At 47.8% G+C, this 19,119-nt stretch overlaps 1 protein-coding gene across 1 annotated transcript; it reads right to left on the bottom strand.

Moving 5' to 3' along the window:
• Positions 1-622: 622 nt before the first annotated feature.
• On the bottom strand, positions 623-1,816 carry LOC100489054 (probable G-protein coupled receptor 151). Its single transcript, XM_012956013.2, has one exon. The coding sequence runs from the start codon at positions 1,814-1,816 to the stop codon at positions 623-625; it is 1,194 nt and encodes a 397-aa protein (XP_012811467.2).
• Between the last annotated feature and the right edge of the window lie 17,303 nt (positions 1,817-19,119).

The raw sequence follows: 19,119 nt of genomic DNA, 5'->3' as shown, positions 1-19,119 counted from the left end.
GAAGCCTTGCTTTGCTCCTACAGAACCTGCTAACACCAAACGCCTCTTGGAGTATCTAGAAAAACTCTGGATGCTTTTTAAGGGAAACTTAACCTTCACATGATACTCTGCAGCCCCGGGGGGGGGGGATAGGTTCAATCAAAAACAACTAAAGGATGAACCTAACGTTTCTATATAATAGTAGTTTGGCTTTTTTTTTTATTATGAAACTATTTACTGCTATTTCCCTTGCCCGTTGCCATGTTGGCATAAAAATGTACATTTTTGTAGTTCAGTTTTTATTGACCTTTTTCTTTCTAAGATCTATCTGCCAGTCTAATCGCTCATGCCAATGGCTAGTTGCATGGGACAAACCTAGGATAAGAGGAAAACGAACCACAAGTTATATTAAAACTACAGTCGAGTTCATGGTGAACTGCCTTTTTTAATTTAAGAGGTTCACTTCCCCTTTAACATCATGGGCTAAGCATGTTGTCTATTCCACAAGAGATTAACATCACTACACTGGTCACTGGCCACTACAGACTTCAAGAGTCCCACTGATAGATTCTCCACACTGGAAACACATACAATTCAAGAGATAGAGTTCTACACAGCGCTGGAACTGATGGACCTGGTGGCTTTAAGGCTTCTCCTGGTGTTCCCAGGGCATGGGATCGTTGTCATCTCCGGCCGTTGTATTCCTCCGGTCCTGCCAAAAGTGCTCCACGTCTGGAAGGACCTTCTCCTCTTTCAGTTTGGACTCTTGGGAGGACCTCAGTCCTGAGTTTGTCCGCAAGTCTTGCAAGGATTGGATGGTACTGGTGACCACATCTGATCCGTTCTCCCCAGCTCTGCTGAGCCCCTCTTCGTTGTGTGTTTTACATTTCACCACCATCCATATATTCTTCAAACCTTCCCTGAATTCATCGGATACAGCCAGAAAGACTCCAGGGTTTAAAGTGCAGTTGAGGAACAGGATGACCTGAGCTAGAACCATCAATGCAGTTGGTGGGTGAAGAGTCCCAAAGCTGCTGTGCCTTGCCCACATCCACACTATCCATTCTGGGAGCCACATTGCATCAAAGGCCAGGTTGACGCTCATTAACATGGAAGTGATTCTCCTACTGAGGACTCTGGGGCTGGGAATCCTGTTCCTTCTCTCCCTTCTCCTGAGGGCTTTGATGTAGCAGCAGAAGGAGAAGACCATGGGAAGCACATAGGCGAGCAGAGGGTACAGTTTGCTGAAGACATTCATGAAATTGGAGGCATATTCTGGGATATCAAAAAGGCAGAACAGCCCTTCCTGCCTGACCTGTAGTTGGGTGAATATCAGATGTGGAAGGGGCAACAGTAGGGATAAACTCCAAGTGAAGAACATGACCAAGACCACATGTCTGCTGCTGAAGCTGAGGAACTTGGGTGGGGTAATAACGTGTTTGTACCTGGCTTGTCCAATCGCAGCCAGGGTGAAGCTTTTGGCTATTAAGCAGCAGTGGAGAAACCATTCTGTGGACTTGCAAATAAAACTTCCAAAGACCCAAGACTGCTTGGCGTAAGTGACAATGCGCACTGGGAGGCAAAAGAGGATGAGCAGTAGGTCGGTCGCAGACAGACTAATGACCAGGCAATTAACTACCGAGCATTTCCCTTTCCGAAAATCGTGGAAGAGGATGGCGATAACCAGTAAGTTCCCAGTCATCCCCACCAGGCAAATAATGGACAGGATTAAAGGTAGAACCAAGGTGATCTCTGCCCCCACCTCAGAGGATTGTAATCCGCCGGAGAAAGCGATGGCTTCGCTGCTGTTCATGGTCCTCAGTGAGTAATCCGACATATTTGCGGGACTGCGATAGCGCGATACGATAACGCCGGTGCGACCGGTTGAAAAGAGGCTGATTTTGTCCGACAGAAAGTAAATTCACACTTTGGGCATTGCGCTGCCTGGTCGGGAATAAAATAGCTGTCAATACCCCGGGTGATAGTGGGAAATCAGAAGGCGCCGTGTGGCTAGTTATATACAGTGAAACTTCAGAGGCGCAATGAATGGGGCACCTTGTGCGACTGCGCTGTCTTCAAGCTCTGCTTCTGCTTCTCAGAGTCCCCGTATCGGAGGTAAGCGATAGGGTTAAAGAGTTGCATGCCCCTTACAGCTGGATGGAACCACCCTAAAAAGAGGCAGCTAGTAAGAGGCTTCTACATAGGCGCTCAGCATTCTTATTGGGTGCGCCGAGGCGCAAGTGGTGTTACCTGCGCTCCCTGCCTGTTGCGCTAAGCGCTGCCCAATTATTTGGTTTTTTGAATTCTGGCGGCTGTTCCCAGTTACTGTGTTGTGTGGACCCAGTTCTGCCTATTGATCTCGGTACTGCCCAGTTATACTGGTTCTAAATTCCGGCAGCTGCTCCGGTACCGTATTGTCGCGGCTGATTCCTGCCTGTTGCTCTCGGCGCTGTCTGGGGATTCTGGTTCTGAGTTCGGGCAGCAGTACCTGGCGCAGTGTTGTGGGGACCCAGTTCTACCTGTTGTTATAGGATCGGTCCAGAGATTCTGGTTCTGAGTTCGGGCAGCAGTACCTGGCTCAGTGCTGTGGGGACCCAGTTCTACCTGTTGTTATAGGATCGGTCCAGCGATTCTGGTTCTGAGTTCGGGCAGCAGTACCTGGCTCAGTGCTGTGGGGACCCAGTTGTGCCAATTGGTATAGGTTCTGTCCTGCGATTCTGAATTCGGGCACAGTGTTGTGGGGACCCAGTTGTGCCTGTTGCTATAGGTTCTGTTCAGCGATTCTGGTTCTGAATTCGGGCAGCAGTACTTGGCACTGTATTGTGGGGACCCAGTTGTGCCTGTTGCTATAGGTTCTGTCCTGCGATTCTGGTTCTGAGTTCGGACACAGTGTTGTGGGGACCCAGTTGTGCCTGTTGCTATAGGTTCTGTCCTGCGATTCTGGTTCTGAGTTCGGACACAGTGTTGTGGGGACCCAGTTGTGCCTGTTGCTATAGGTTCTGTCCTGCGATTCTGGTTCTGAGTTCGGACACAGTGTAGTGGGGACCCAGTGGTGCCTGTTGCTATAGATTCTGTCCTGCGATTCTGGTTCTGTGTTCGGACACAGTGTAGTGGGGACCCAGTGGTGCCTGTTGCTATAGGTTCTGTCCTGCGATTCTGGTTCTGAGTTCGGACACAGTGTAGTGGGGACCCAGTGGTGCCTGTTGCTATAGGCGCTGTCCTGCGACTGTGGTGCTGAATTCAGCGCAATCCCTAGGGGCTGGAGTTGGACTCCTCAGCCTGTTGCTCGCAGCGCTGTCCCACCTGCTCTGGTGCTGAAGTTCAGTCGCTGGCAGTGGGTGCTGGGTGCCCCCCCAGGGAACAGAAAGGGGTGTGATGTGTGTGTGTCACTGGCTGCTCCAGCACTGCCCCCCCCCCCCCCGCCTCTCCCCACTAATGGCTCTCACTCCGGGGCCCCCATTGCTTCCCTCCCATTGTATCACACACTGCTCCCCTACATGCCTGGGGGTCTGTGCGCTCTTTGTGGCAAATTGTGGGGGTAGGAAGGTACAATTAATTATCACAGTGGGGTTTTATCATATACAGCTAATAGGTTTTATCCAAATTGCAACACACATAATGGAATAAACACACACTCACACTGATACACTCTGACCCACACCCATTCCCCAATACAGACAAGCAGACACACAGCTATATTACATAAAGCTACACAGTTTGGGTAAGTGTGGGGGGGGGGGGTCCCTGTACACACATTAAAACACCTCTGTTATACACAATGGAAGTGGAACAATAGGTGAGGAGAATGATTGTGTGTGTGTGTATATGTGTGTGTGTGTCAGGGCATCTGTGCAACATAGAGAGATACCATACAAACACATATGCTGCACACATGTACTCTCACAAGCATGCAATCCATGCACAATACACACACACAGACACACACACACAGACACACACACACACTTACACACAGGCACACACACTTACAGACACACACACACACACACACAGACACACACAGTTACACACACACACACACAATACACAGACACACACACACAGACACACACACTTACACACAGACACACACAATACACACACACAGACACACAGTAGCTCTCTCTGCCTCCCACTTGCACTGATCAACAGTTCCTCCCCGGCAGCACTAATTCCCACAGTATCTTGTGCAGAATCCATTCTTTTAATGAAAATTCTCCGTAAATCTCCAGCCAACGCTAATCCCACGTCATAATCATTTGTGTTGTCGTTCTGTAGCATGTAGCCCTGATGCTCCTGTCCACTCGCTGGTTAATGAGTTGTATGGGGGGGGGGACCTCTCACACAATTCCCCTGCATTCCAACAAGTGATACCAGTGCCTGAGTGTGTGTCTGAGTGTGTATGTGTGAGTGTGTGTGTCTGAGTGTGTATGTGTGAGTGTGTGTGAGTGTGTGTGTCTGAGTGTGTATGTGTGAGTGTGTGTGTCTGAGTGTGTATGTGTATGTGTCTGTATGTGTGAGTGTGTATGTGAGTGTGTATGTGAGTGTGTGTGTGTGTAGGGGGGGCAGCTCTACAGAGCCCAGCAGTGAGGCATTCATAGAGTGACAAATCTAATGTTGTGGGATGTGTGACAATAGCATCATTATATTACCAAACTACAACTCCCAGCATTCCCTGACAGACTCCATTTGCTGCTGGATGCTGGAATTAACAATAGCTGGAGGATGTAGATATAAAGCCTTTTGCCCTGACACCATCACATGTTACTGTACCCACTGCCCCCCATCTTACCTTAATATTAAGCACAGCCTCTTCACTAACACCCCCTTACCATGCTATACCCACTCCCCCCAGGTGTAGCCTGTTCCCCCCATACCATCTTGCCTTTATATTAAGCACAGCCTCTTCACTAACACCCCCTTACCTTGCTATACCCACTCCCCCCAGGTGTAGCCTGTTCCCCCCATACCATCTTGCCTTTATATTAAGCACAGCCTCTTCACTAACACCCCCTTACCTTGCTATACCCACTCCCCCCAGGTGTAGCCTGTTCCCCCCCATACCATCTTGCCTTTATATTAAGCACAGCCTCTCCACCTAAGAGTGTAAGTGCCCCTTAATGCTGCAGGGAAGGAGAATGGGATTACTGCTGGGGCTCAGCACTTACAGGGTTACTGTTGGGGCTCAGCACTTACAGGGTTACTGCTGGGGCTCAGCACTTACAGGGTTACTGCTGGGGCTCAGCACTTACAGGGTTACTGTTGGGGCTCAGCACTTACAGGGTTACTGCTGGGGCTCAGCCTTACAGGGTTACTGTTGGGCTCAGCACTTACAGGGTTACTGTTGGGGCTCAGCACTTACAGGGTTACTGTTGGGGCTCAGCACTTACAGGGTTACTGCTGGGGCTCAGCACTTACAGGGTTACTGCTGGGGCTCAGCACTTACAGGGTTACTGCTGGGGCTCAGCACTTACAGGGTTACTGTTGGGGCTCAGCACTTACAGGGTTACTGTTGGGGCTCAGCACTTACAGGGTTACTGTTGGGGCTCAGCACTTACAGGGTTACTGCTGGGGCTCAGCACTTACAGGGTTACTGCTGGGGCTCAGCACTTACAGGGTTACTGTTGGGGCTCAGCACTTACAGGGTTACTGCTGGGGCTCAGCACTTACAGGGTTACTGTTGGGGCTCAGCACTTACAGGGTTACTGCTGGGGCTCAGCACTTACAGGGTTACTGCTGGGGCTCAGCACTTACAGGGTTACTGCTGGGGCTCAGCACTTACAGGGTTACTGTTGGGGCTCAGCACTTACAGGGTTACTGCTGGGGCTCAGCACTTACAGGGTTACTGCTGGGGCTCAGCACTTACAGGGTTACTGCTGGGGCTCAGCACTTACAGGGTTACTGCTGGGGCTCAGCACTTACAGGGTTACTGTTGGGGCTCAGCACTTACAGGGTTACTGTTGGGGCTCAGCACTTACAGGGTTACTGCTGGGGCTCAGCACTTACAGGGTTACTGTTGGGGCTCAGCACTTACAGGGTTACTGTTGGGGCTCAGCACTTACAGGGTTACTGTTGGGGCTCAGCACTTACAGGGTTACTGCTGGGGCCTCAGCACTTACAGGGTTACTGTTGGGGCTCAGCACTGACAGGGTTACTGCTGGGGCTCAGCACTTACAGGGTTACTGCTGGGGCTCAGCACTTACAGGGTTACTGTTGGGGCTCAGCACTTACAGGGTTACTGCTGGGGCTCAGCACTGACAGGGTTACTGCTGGGGCTCAGCACTTACAGGGTTACTGTTGGGGCTCAGCACTGACAGGGTTACTGCTGGGGCTCAGCACTTACAGGGTTACTGCTGGGGCTCAGCACTTACAGGGTTACTGCTGGGGCTCAGCACTTACAGGGTTACTGTTGGGGCTCAGCACTTACAGGGTTACTGCTGGGGCTCAGCACTGACAGGATTACTGCTGGGGCTCAGCACTTACAGGGTTACTGCTGGGGCTCAGCACTTACAGGGTTACTGCTGGGGCTCAGCATTGACAGGGTTACTGTTGGGGCTCAACACTTACAGGGTTACTGCTGGGGCTCAGCACTGACAGGGTTACTGTTGGGGCTCAGCACTGACAGGGTTACTGTTGGGGCTCAGCACTGACAGGGTTACTGCTGGGGCTCAGCACTGACAGGGTTACTGCTGGGGCTCAGCACTGACAGGGTTACTGCTGGGGCTCAATACTTACAGGGTTACTGTTGGGGCTCAGCACTGACAGGGTTACTGCTGGGGCTCAGCACTGACAGGGTTACTGTTGGGGCTCAGCACTGACAGGGTTACTGCTGGGGCTCAGCACTTACAGGGTTACTGTTGGGGCTCAGCACTGACAGGGTTACTGCTGGGGCTCAGCACTGACAGGGTTAAGGCTGCTATCAGTGACCCGTGCTGCCTGATCTGTGCAGCTGCCCCCAGGTGTCATGGAACCCAGTATTTAGGGACATAAAGTCCAACAGGGAATCAAACATTTAATAATGAATACACCCAGTTATCAGATTAATACTAGGGGTTCGGCCATAGGATTCACCCTGTTTTTGCTCCTACTTGCACTTCTCCACATTGCAGCTCTCTCTTCCTGATTGGTGCAGTTGGGGGCGCCCTGGAGTCCCTGCATTGGGGCCCCCTATTCTCCAACCCGGATGCTAATCATCTGTACATATTAATCCCAATTACCTGAGCGACACAACTCTTCCCATTTGCACCTTCATCAGCTATTTTTAACATAAAAAATCCAATTATGTGTAATTTCAGATTCATTTCTGCAGGAAGGAGTTAGATCCGAAATATTCCTACACGCGGCGCCGAGACATCTGAGCCCTCTGAGTCTCCATCTTGCCCTACTGTCTCCGTCTTGTCCAACTGTCTCCATCTTGCCCTACTGTCTCTGTCTTGTCCTACTGTCTCCATCTTGCCTTACTGTCTCCATCTTGTCCTGCTGTCTCCGCCTTGTCCTACTGTCTCCAACTTGCCTTGCTGCCTCCGTCTTGTCCTACTGTTTCCGTTTTGCCCTACTGTCTCCTTCTTGCCATATTGTCTCCATCTTGCCCTACTGTCTCCATCTTGCCCCACTGTCTCCATCTTGCCATACTGTCTCCATCTTGCCCTACTCTCTCCATCTTGCCCTACTGTCTCCATCTTGCCCTACTGTCTCCATCTTGTCCTACTGTCTCCATCTTGCCCCACTGTCTCCATCTTGCCATACTGTCTCCATCTTGCCCTACTCTCTCCATCTTGCCCTACTGTCTCCATCTTGCCCTACTGTCTCCATCTTGCCATACTGTCTCCATCTTGCCCTACTGTCTCCATCTTGCCCCACTGTCTCCATCTTGCCATACTGTCTCCATCTTGCCCTACTGTCTCCATCTTGCCCCACTGTCTCCATCTTGCCATACTGTCTCCATCTTACCCTGCCATAGTCTTCCCACCCACAACTGTGAGTCTGATGAAGGCAGTAAGGGGAGTTTGCAAGACAAATGATTCTCAGTGAAGCCGTCACACTGGCCAACAAGTGGCATTACTGCAGTTACTGGGATCAATAGCCGATGTTAGACATTTAATGGAAAGCAAATAATTAGGCAAAGGTAAGGGCCGGTATCCCGTTCTGCTCTTATATTAGCGTTCCGATGAGTGTTTGCAAACAGATTACTATTCATGATCTCTGAGCGTCTTTTATTTTTCCACCCAAATCCCCTTTATGCTTTCCAGCCCACGCAGTAATCCAGTGTTTGGCATGTATGTGCTCCGTGTTGTGCGGAGTCGCAGATAATCTGCAAACAAATTGATTGTTTGGCCTCCCCTCCCCGAGCCAAACACGCAGATGTGATGGATGCTGGGAGAATTCTTGTACAAATACAGAGAGCAGAGGAGTGTGGGGACCAAGGAAGGTTCTATAGATCCCATGTATCCGGTAATATTGTGCTCAGGTAGCGGCCAACCCATCGGGCAGGCAGCCAAGTGTTCATGGAGACTAAAGCCTTTCAGTAATCTGTATATGTTCTTCCCCATGGCCAGTTTACCTCTTATATATAAAATATATATTTGGTATATTCCTTAGTACTACATCAGAATAGACTAATAAACTCTTTCTTTCTTTTGCATTAGACACAGTATCAAGTTGCACTGCTCCTGTTCCTTAAGACAACCAGTTAGTTAGCAGTTGCTATGGGTTCGGCTTTTAGTTACCATAGAGGTGAAATTCCCCTTTTTTTCATTATTCTTAGGGGATAATGTCATTAAAGTTATACATTTTTTCAGCGGTTCTGGTAACCAATCAGCAGGTAGTCCCTTGGCCAGGCTGGCGCTACATCCATCCAAGGCCTGATCTTATATTCGGCAGGTATCAATTGGCTGATTCTGCTACCTTGATTGTATAAAGTGATCCTCGTAATTGTCATTAGATCCACATTTTGTAAGCAAAGCCATGGGGCTGCAGTCTCACTGACCATCTGGGGTACCCACCCCCCTGGTACCCCAAGGACTCACCACCCAGCCACCGCTGCTCCCCGGCTCTGCTCCAGCTCCAATTACTCCACTTACCACTAATTGGGGGCCACCAGGATTTTTACTCTGTGTCCCGCTGGGCCAGTTTGGCTCTACTGTCTTAACACTCTTTGTCATAATTTGGCTTATGAGCTGACTATTGAGCTTCACATATTTAGTTTGCTATTTGGGATATTCCTGTTATTGGGGTTCAGGTGATTATGGTACATTAGTCTTGTCTTACACATATAATGTATATGTTTGCAGTGTCGTTCTGGGGTGCCAAGGGCCCACCAGAAAACCCTTAGACCTTAGGCCCACTCTCCCCTTCTCTGTTCATTCACTTTCTCTTAATTACTTCTTTTTACATATTATCTATCCTTTCCTCCATTTCTTCAGTTTGTTCTCATATAGAATTGGTAATGGCCACGGTATAGGCATACAAGGCAAATGGTTGGGTGAGCAGGAAGCCCACTGACTGGGCCCAATGGAAGTTTTCCTGGTATCCTGGTAGGCCAGTCCAACACTGTACGTTTGTATTGTTGGAAATGTTATTTTAGGGGGTTTCACGCATTGTTGGGTTTAGACCTTTGCCCATAGCGCGGGAGTTGAACACCATTGGGATTATTGAGGTTTATGAAGGTCTGCGTTGGTTTTATTCCTTGCAGAATTCTATGTAACACAACTGAGTGGGCCAGATGTGGAAGCCGAGGGCTGGGGGGGCTAATAAACTATTTCTGCTCGTATTATGGCCATTGTGCAATCACACAGACAGGCTTGGTGACTCCAGTAATGGCTTCATCTGAAGGGAATTTCTAAGCTGCCATATACTTGTCTCTCCTGATTATTTCAATATAATTAGGGCTTCTATAATGAGTAGCTGCTCCAGGAACCCAGTAATGAACAGTGTTTATACACTTAGCTTGATGTTGCCATTGTTTGCCTGTTTGAGTTTCCCCGAGTGCCGCGCTGACCTGTAACACTGCGAGAATCATTTATAAAATTGGTAATAGACAGGCAATTTACGCTTCCTGTGCCGCGTGACCTTCCTCCCCCCGTAGGGTCAGCTCTTCATCATCAAGAAGAATTGATGAGTTATTTCTCCCAATCCCCCTTCGGTAGGGAAGGCACGGCGGCAGATCTCGGGCGCAATTCTCAGCACGACGTGTTTTCCTCTTAATTCTGATTTTGCGCGGGGGTCCGATCAGCAGAAACATTTCTTATAAAGACAATAAAAATATCCGAGCCGGGTCTCTGAGTGAATGTGGAATTCCTGTATCATTAATAGGCAGCCCAGCTTGTGATCTCGGGGAGAGCATCCAATTTATAGGCAATCTCGGCAGCGTAACATTGGAGAGAGAGATGTGTTTCATTTTGGAGATGATTCTGTGCAAAGCAATTCAGTGTTAATAGAAAGGAGATTAGGAGAGAGTGATGGAGATCTAGCATCTTGCTCGGGGCGGCGGAAAGAGTTTGGTGGCAACGGGTTAAAACTAACACTGTTTGCTGCTGTCACAATGCAGTCTCCATACATGTATGTGGGTAAAGGGTGCTCTAGGTCTTTAGGCATGGGGGCTGTAGGTCTCTAGAAATGGGTGTGCTAGGTCACTTTGCATGGCTACTCAATGCCTCTAGGCATGGGTGCTCTAGGGTCTTTAGGCATGGGTGCTCTAGGGCCTCTAGTCATGGGCGCTCTAGGGCCTCTAGTCATGGGCGCTCTAGGGCCTTTAGGCATGGATGCTATAGGGCCTCTAGTCATGGGTGCTCTAGGGCCTTTAGGCATGGGTGCCCTAGGGTCTTTAGACATGGGTGTCCTAGGGTCTTTAGGCATGGGTGCTGTAGGTCTCTAGAAATGGGTGTGCTAGGTCTCTAGGCATGGCTACTCAATGCCTCTAGTCATGGGTGCTCTAGGGCCTCTAGTCATGGGTGCTATAGGGCCTCTAGTCATGGGTGCTCTAGGGCCTTTAGGCATGGGTGCCCTAGGGTCTTTAGGCATGGGTGTCCTAGGGTCTTTAGGCATGGGTGCCCTAGGGTCTTTAGGCATGGGTGCCCTAGGGCCTTTAGGCATGAGTGCCCTAGACCTTTAGGCATGGGTGCTGTAGGTCTCTAGAAATGGGTGCGCTAGGTCTCTAGGCATGGCTGCTCAATGCCTCTAGTCATGGGTGCTCTAGGGCCTTCAGGCATGGGTGCTCTAGGGCCTTCAGGCATGGGTGCTCTAGGGCAGGGGTGTCGAACTCAATCAGAGAAGGGGCCAAAATCTAAAATCCAGCCTAAATCGCGGGCCGAATGGTTTACTGAACAGTCATAAACTGACAACAGTACCCTCCATAGACAGTAGCCCCCACACAAAGTGCCCCCAATTGCCTCATACACAGTACCCCTCATAGACAGTAGCCCCCATAAACAGTGCCCCCAAAAATAAGTACCCCCAATTGCCTCATCATACACAGTACCCCCATAGAAAGTAGCCCCCACACACAGTGCCCCCATACAAAGTACCCCCAATTGCCCCCATAAACAGTGCCCCCAAAAATAAGTACCCCCAATTGCCTCATCATACACAGTACCCCCATAGACAGTAGCCAGCCCGCACACACAGAGCCCCCACAGAAAGTACCCCCAACAGACCAGTGATGTCGGCGGCTCCTTCTCTCTTATGCCGCAGCAACAGGCACTACTATAAGGTTGCGCCTCGTCGCTGACGTGTGACGTCATACACACGGGTGCAACCTTATAAAAGGGCCTGTTGCCGCGGCATAAGAGAGAAGGAGCATCACGTGAGAAGATGTAAAGAGAGACTCTATACGGTATAGTGAAAATATCTGTAATACCCCCCCCCCTTTATATATTGTCACCCTCCCTGGCAGGTAGGTCTCTTGAAGCTAAAGATAGACATAAACCAGTACTCTATTAAGAACTCATTACCATTAATCAGCCTCCAGTTGCTTAACCTCATCTGTCATAGACTAAATCTATCATTATACATTATCCATAGAAGAAACAGGTGAGGCAGAACAGACATGGAGGCTGCAAACACCACTACAGACACAGGTCTGGCTGGAAGGTCGCTAAGAGTGCTGGGGGGCCCCAGGAAGGTGAACTTGTGTCATCTGTGGGTCCTTACTCCTATAATGGAGAATGGCCATTGCCAACATTGCCAACATTGCAGACACAGTGCTACGTCTATACGTTGTTGCAAAGTATGAGCTGAGTTTTGAGATCTCTGGTTGATAGATGAAGGCAGAATAAGAACGAGCCAATTAATATATTAGCTAAGTGCTTTGATGGAATTTTACAGCTTACAGGGGGAAGGAAATCCAAGGATAACTACATTTGCTTTCATTATGTAAAATGTTATCGGTCTCCTTCTTCGCAGGTCTTTTAATCACAAAACATGCAGGGCATTGTGGGAACTGGAGCCTTGACAAGTTACTAAGGGAAGAGAGCAGTTGCTGTGGTGAATAAAACCAAATATAAAGCCATCTCTATAAAATACCAGGCCTAAAGAGAATGCATTTTTTGAAAAGATTGTGTATATCCCATGTATTACTTTATTTATTTAATTTATGTGTTGCTTCCGTTCATAGATGATTTGTTTCTTGTTCAGAGGGGAGGGCAATGGGCCCTTAATTCCATCTCTTTATGTATTATTGTTCACTGTATGTACACATCCCAATACATTTAGAGCTGACATTTGTCGATACTCATATTATGAGATCTAATTATAGATTGATTTTACGCCCATCTATATACTAACAACAGGACTGGCCTTCTGCGCTGTGACAGCTTCTGTCCGACAACAGTCAGCTCAGCGCAGGAACTTGCTTCCGGGGATTTGTTCAATATACATAAAAAGGATAGAAATATGGATAGGGCCCCATCTGTGCCTTCTATTAATGCATTGACTTCTAAAATAGCTAAAAGAATCAGAAATAATTATACTCAGCCCAAATGTTGCTGGAGCACCCTATGTAGGGAGGCTCCTGATGTATAGGGAATGAGCAAATGAGCCAGGAGAGCTGTAAGAGAAAAATAGACACTTTATTTTTATTTGATATTTTATTTTCAGGCCATTTTTCTTTATTTTCCACCTTGTTAGCAAAAAACCTAGTGTTTGATTGTGTCAGAGATGCTGAGAATATAGCTCCACAATATCTAGCGCAGTGGTGATCAGTCTTTTCCAGTAGAAGCCTACCTTAAAGGTCCAACTTTTGGTCAGGGTCCCCTTTAGCTCATGAAATGAGTACAAATATAGAAAAGTATCAGTGTATCAGTTATTCAGCCATAGTTCCAAGAATACACATTCACCCCAAAACTAGCCTGGACCTTCAGCCTGGGTTTCAGGGGAATCTAGAAGACCAAATGACCGTTCTCTGCAATTCTCGCCCTAATGGACCTTTAACCTGGGCTTCCAGGTGTATCTGGGAGATTAAATGGCCATTCTCTCACATTCCCACCCTAACTGGCCTTCACACTGACCTCCCCTAACATTGCTCCCCAGGGAACCATTGATCTATAGGGTTGCAGGTCACTCTTCACTTGGTGGGGGAATAATTCCTGTATGAGGGAATTAAGTTTGCAGCCAGGGCATCTCACTGCTGTATGTTTCAGAGTCAGGCAGTAGGAGGAGGTGGCTGTGCAACAGCTGGGATGCATTAGGCTAGGGGTCCAGCCCGATGAAGATTAAATCTAGTTCGCTAACCCAATAAAACGTATGGATAAACCAACGTCTGTAAACATCTATACATCTAACCCAATGGGGATAGAAAGGTTCTATGGACCCAAGCCTGTGGGGATGAAAAAGTTAATGCACTCTCACAGGGTGGTATTTTTCTTATATAATAATATTCTGAGCTGCAATATTTCAGCCTGAGAGAAGGCAAATATTAGGCAGACACAGAGAGAGATGAGAGGAAGGCAGAATGTTGTGCGACACACAATCCCAACCAATGTTCTTTCTGCAATTGAAGAGGGAACGTTCATTAGAAGGAATTTGAGAGAAACACATAAGTCAGGAACTCTGAGAGCCAACAGGGCAAATATATTTTACCGGAGACCTCTCTAGCATAAAAATGCCTATATCATTCTGTGTGGCTCCCTCTGGATCCATTTGTACGGTTGTTGGAAGGATTGACCTTCATGGAGATCTGTTTACTGGTCGAATATCTCGCAGACATTATGTATCACATTTAGCTAATGATGACTTACATACTGCAGTGTGATAACTGACTGAGGAGAGCAGGACTGGTTTCCAGAGGAGACCCCACTTGGGCTCACAGTCAGGGCCCAGCCCCCTGGTGGAGAACACTTCAAACTTAGTATGGGGCCCCATAATAAACGATGGAACCTTCAAAAGGAGGCCTTAATTACAAAATGCCTTGGGTAGAAGTGCAGATTGAATGTCAGACTGTTAGAATGTTGTCTTTTCTATTGCACAGACTGCGATCGCTCAGAAATAGACAGCTGGTTGGTGAGTAAAGGGGGGTAGATGCCCTGGGAGCGCTTTGGGGATTAAACGTCCCACTAACAAGGTGCAAGATGCATCTCACAGACGGAAGGGGTTGGCAATGGAATCCTGACCCCACAGAGACCATGGTGCATGATGTGCTGCATCTGTCTCAACAGCAGCCTGAGATGTCATTCATTGTGATTATCCCACAATTAGGGTTGACACCCCACCCCTTTAATTCTGAATCCATATTCTGCATGGCTAATTAGCAATTCATTTAGATTCATGCTGCAGACTGAACTGCTTTATGTGCAGCCATGCAGCATGCATCTAAATGAATTGCCTTGCAGCATGTGGATTTACTATGTGGCCGGTATTAAAGGGATGAGGGGACAACCCTACACACAAGCGCCAGCATTTCCCAGCCGTCCCGCCACACTGCCATGTTTAGCCAGATTAACCTTAACTGAAAATCACCCATTACTGACTGCAAAGCTCCGGGGGAAGAACTCGCTAAATAAGTAATAAATAATAATGGGAGTACAGTATCTGTTCTTGTATAGGTTAAATGAATGATAAAGCAGCGTAAGTGCTAGTGTCCCTTTCAGGATTTCTCAGAGAAGCAGCATCCCCCATTGTGGCGTCGCCTCGAGTGACTATAACAATGTAATGCCTGTTACTTTGGCTGATTGTATTAATGTGCCTCAGCGTGGGCTCCGGTAATAAGGAAATTCTAAAGGTCTTTTGTGCTGTTTCTTGTAAGTCCCATTCATCACTACAGTAATCCCGCTGAGCCAAATTCCTCCTCTTCTTCCCCGCACACCTTCTCCGGGCATTGTGGCTTCTTATTATAGAATATAACATGTTCTGGTGGCTGATTCTCCTCAGTTCATGCTTTATTTGTGGATGAGCTGGCTGGAAGTCTTATCCTTGATGGCTTAAGTATTCGATTGAAGGGAAAAGAATAGACATTCCTTGCCGCGCGTGTTTCATGTAAAGGCTGCCATTATGTTTATTACAGGTATATCACAGGGAGGCAGTTATAAGCATTGGATGTGTAACAAATATACTCCTGTCGGCTCTAATTCTACACTTAATGTATATAATAATTGTGCTGGAGAAAGAGGCACCTTCCCATCAATCTCAGCATGTCTGGCTTCCACTTCCTACAGTCAAAGTGAAAAACCCATCTATAGCAATGTTCCCCCCATCTCTGGCTTTACCCCCACCCAACCCCACTCATGGCCCCAGGCAGGGAATACTAATATGATTGACTGTATGGACGTGCAGTCCATACACTGTAAATCAGCTGGAGTAGAAACTGAAGGACCTAGAGATAAAAATACCTTGTACAGTACTGAACTCTTGGCCCTTCCTAAGCACTTTTCATTTTATTTGCTAGCCTAATAACTCTTCATTATATTTATTTGCCAAGAGTTTGAGGGTTAAAGCCAAGGCACACATACATACTAGGCCAGCGTTTTTCAACCGCTGTTGCCTGGTGTGCCGTAGGCAGGGCCGCAATTTTTACTTTAAAAAAAAAATCCGGGCCCTGTCATTGGTTGCGCCCCGTGTGTACGGGTGACGTCAGTACGCACGGGGCGCAACGTTATAAAAGGGCCTGTGTGCGGTCGCGTGTAGGCAGAAGTGCAGAGGCGGCGCGCGTGAGGGGAAGATGCTGCTGAAGCCGCCGAAGAGTAAAATGCTGCTGGGCACCAATGTATTAGGGGGAGCCACGGGGCACACTGACTTATGGGGGCACTGCTGCTGGGCACCAATGTACTAGGGGGGCACTGCTCTTGGCACCAATGTACTAGGGGGGCACTGCTCTTGGCACCAATGTACTAGGGGGGCACTGCTGCTGGGCACCAGTGTACTAGGGGGGCACTGCTCTTGGCACCAATGTACTAGGGGGGCACTGCTCTTGGCACCAATGTACTAGGGGGGCACTGCTGCTGGGCACCAATGTACTAGGGGGGCACTGCTCTTGGCACCAATGTACTAGGGGGGCACTGCTGCTGGGCACCAATGTACTAGGGGGGCACTGCTCTTGGCACCAATGTACTAGGGGGGCACTGCTGCTGGGCACCAATGTACTAGGGGGGCACTGCTCTTGGCACCAATGTACTAGGGGGGCACTGCTCTTGGCACCAATGTACTAGGGGGGCACTGCTGCTGGGCACCAATGTACTAGGGGGGCACTGATCTTGGCACCAATGTACTAGGGGGGCACTGCTGCTGGGCACCAATGTACTAGGGGGGCACTGATCTTGGCACCAATGTACTAGGGGGCACTGCTCTTGGCACCAATGTACTAGGGGGGCACTGCTGCTGGGCACCAATGTACTAGGGGGGCACTGCTGCTGGGCACCAATGTACTAGGGGGGCACTGCTGCTGGGCACAGAGTTAAATTTTTTAACACTTTCTAATGGTGGTGTGCCTCGTGATTTTTTTCATGAAACAAGTGTGCCTTGGCCCAAAAAAGGTTGAAAAACACTGTACTAGGCCACATCAGCCAATGAATGGACAGAGTTCTACCTTTTGCTCCCACACTACTTCCTGCTTTATTTCTGGTCATGTGATCTCTGAGGGAGCACACAGCTCATCACAAAATGGTGGCTCAAGGGAAAGCATGGAAAAGGGCAATTTTTACTGATATATATAGTATATTCCAGTTTGGTGAGATTCTTTAATAGGTCCCTTTACATAATATAAACTATCTGGTGCTCCCACACTACTTCCTGTTACAGTTAGAGCTGCTTTATTTCTGGTCATGTGATCTCTGAGGGAACACACAGCCCATCACAAAATGGCGGCTCAAGGGAAAGGATGTAAAAGGGCAATATTTACTGATATACAGGTCCTTCTAAAAAAATTAGCATATTGTGATAAAGTTCATTATTTTCTGTAATGTACTAATAAACATTAGACTTTCATATATTTTAGATTCATTACACACAACTGAAGTAGTTCAAGCCTTTTATTGTTTTAATATTGATGATTGTGGCATACAGCTCATGAAAACCCAAAATTCCTATCTCAAAAAATTAGCATATCATGAAAAGGTTCTCTAAACGAGCTATTAACCTAATCATCTGAATCAACTAATTAACTCTAAACACCTGCAAAAGATTCCTGAGGCTTTTTAAAAACTCCCAGCCTGGTTCATTACTCAAAACCGCAATCATGGGTAAGACTGCCGACCTGACTGCTGCCCAGAAGGCCATCATTGACACCCTCAAGCAAGAGGGTAAGACACAGAAAGAAATTTCTGAATGAATAGGCTGTTCCCAGAGTGCTGTATCAAGGCACCTCAGTGGGAAGTCTGTGGGAAGGAAAAAGTGTGGCAGAAAACGCTGCACAACGAGAAGAGGTGACCGGGCCCTGAGGAAGATTGTGGAGAAGGACCGATTCCAGACCTTGGGGGACCTGCGGAAGCAGTGGACTGAGTCTGGAGTAGAAACATCCAGAGCCACCGTGTACAGGCGCGTGCAGGAAATGGGCTACAGGTGCTGCATTCCCCAGGTCAAGCCACTTTTGAACCAGAAACAGCGGCAGAAGCGCCTGACCTGGGCTACAGAGAAGCAGCACTGGACTGTTGCTCAGTGGTCCAAAAGTTAATGTCATTCGGAAATCAAGGTGCCAGAGTCTGGAGGAAGACTGGGGAGAGGGAAATGCCAAAATGCCTGAAGTCCAAGTGTCAAGTACCCACAGTCAGTGATGGTCTGGGGTGCCATGTCAGTTGCTGGTGTTGGTCCACTGTGTTTTATCAAGGGCAGGGTCAATGCAGCTAGCTATCAGGAGATTTTGGAGCACTTCATGCTTCCATCTGCTGAAAAGCTTTATGGAGATGAAGATTTCATTTTTCAGCACGACCTGGCACCTGCTCACAGTGCCAAAACCACTGGTAAATGGTTTACTGACCATGGTATTACTGTGCTCAATTGGCCTGCCAACTCTCCTGACCTGAACCCCATAGAGAATCTGTGGGATATTGTGAAGAGAAAGTTGAGAGACACAAGAGCCAACACTCTGGATGAGCTTAAGGCCGCTATTGAAGCATCCTGGGCCTCCATAACACCTGAGCAGTGCCACAGGCTGATTGCCTCCATGCCACGCCACATTGAAGCAGTCATTTCTGCAAAAGGATTCCCGACCAAGTAGTGAGTGCATAACTGAACATAATTATTTGAAGGTTGATTTTTTTTGTATTAAAAACACTTTTCTTTTATTGGTCGGATGAAATATGCTAATTTTTTGAGATAGGAATTTTGGGTTTTCATGAGCTGTATGCCATATCATCAATATTAAAACAATAAAAGGCTTCAACTACTTCAGTTGTGTGTAATGAATCTAAAATATATGAAAGTCTAATGTTTATCAGTACATTACAGAAAATAATGAACTTTATCACAATATGCTAATTTTTTTAGAAGGACCTGTATATATATATTCCAGTTTGGCGAGATTCTTTAATAGGTCACTTAATATAATATAAATGATCTGTTGGTGTTCATATGTATATATAGGCCCCCACTGTAAAAGGTAAAAGGGGTTGTTCACCTTTGAGTTAACTTTTACTATGATGTAGAGAGTAATATTCTGAGAGAGTTTGCAACTGGTCTTTATTTTTTATTATTTATAGTTTTTTTATTATTTCAGTTTTC

The sequence above is a fragment of the Xenopus tropicalis genome, chromosome 1, assembly GCF_000004195.4.
Source record: "Xenopus tropicalis strain Nigerian chromosome 1, UCB_Xtro_10.0, whole genome shotgun sequence".
Lineage (NCBI taxonomy): Eukaryota > Metazoa > Chordata > Amphibia > Anura > Pipidae > Xenopus > Xenopus tropicalis.
The sequence above is the reverse complement of the archived record's forward strand: the minus strand, read 5'-3'. Positions and strand labels throughout refer to the sequence as shown.

Coding starts and splice junctions, on each gene's coding strand:
- LOC100489054 (XM_012956013.2), bottom strand. CDS start 1,816: ATGTCGGATTACTCACTGAGGACCATGAACAGCAGCGAAGCCATCGCT.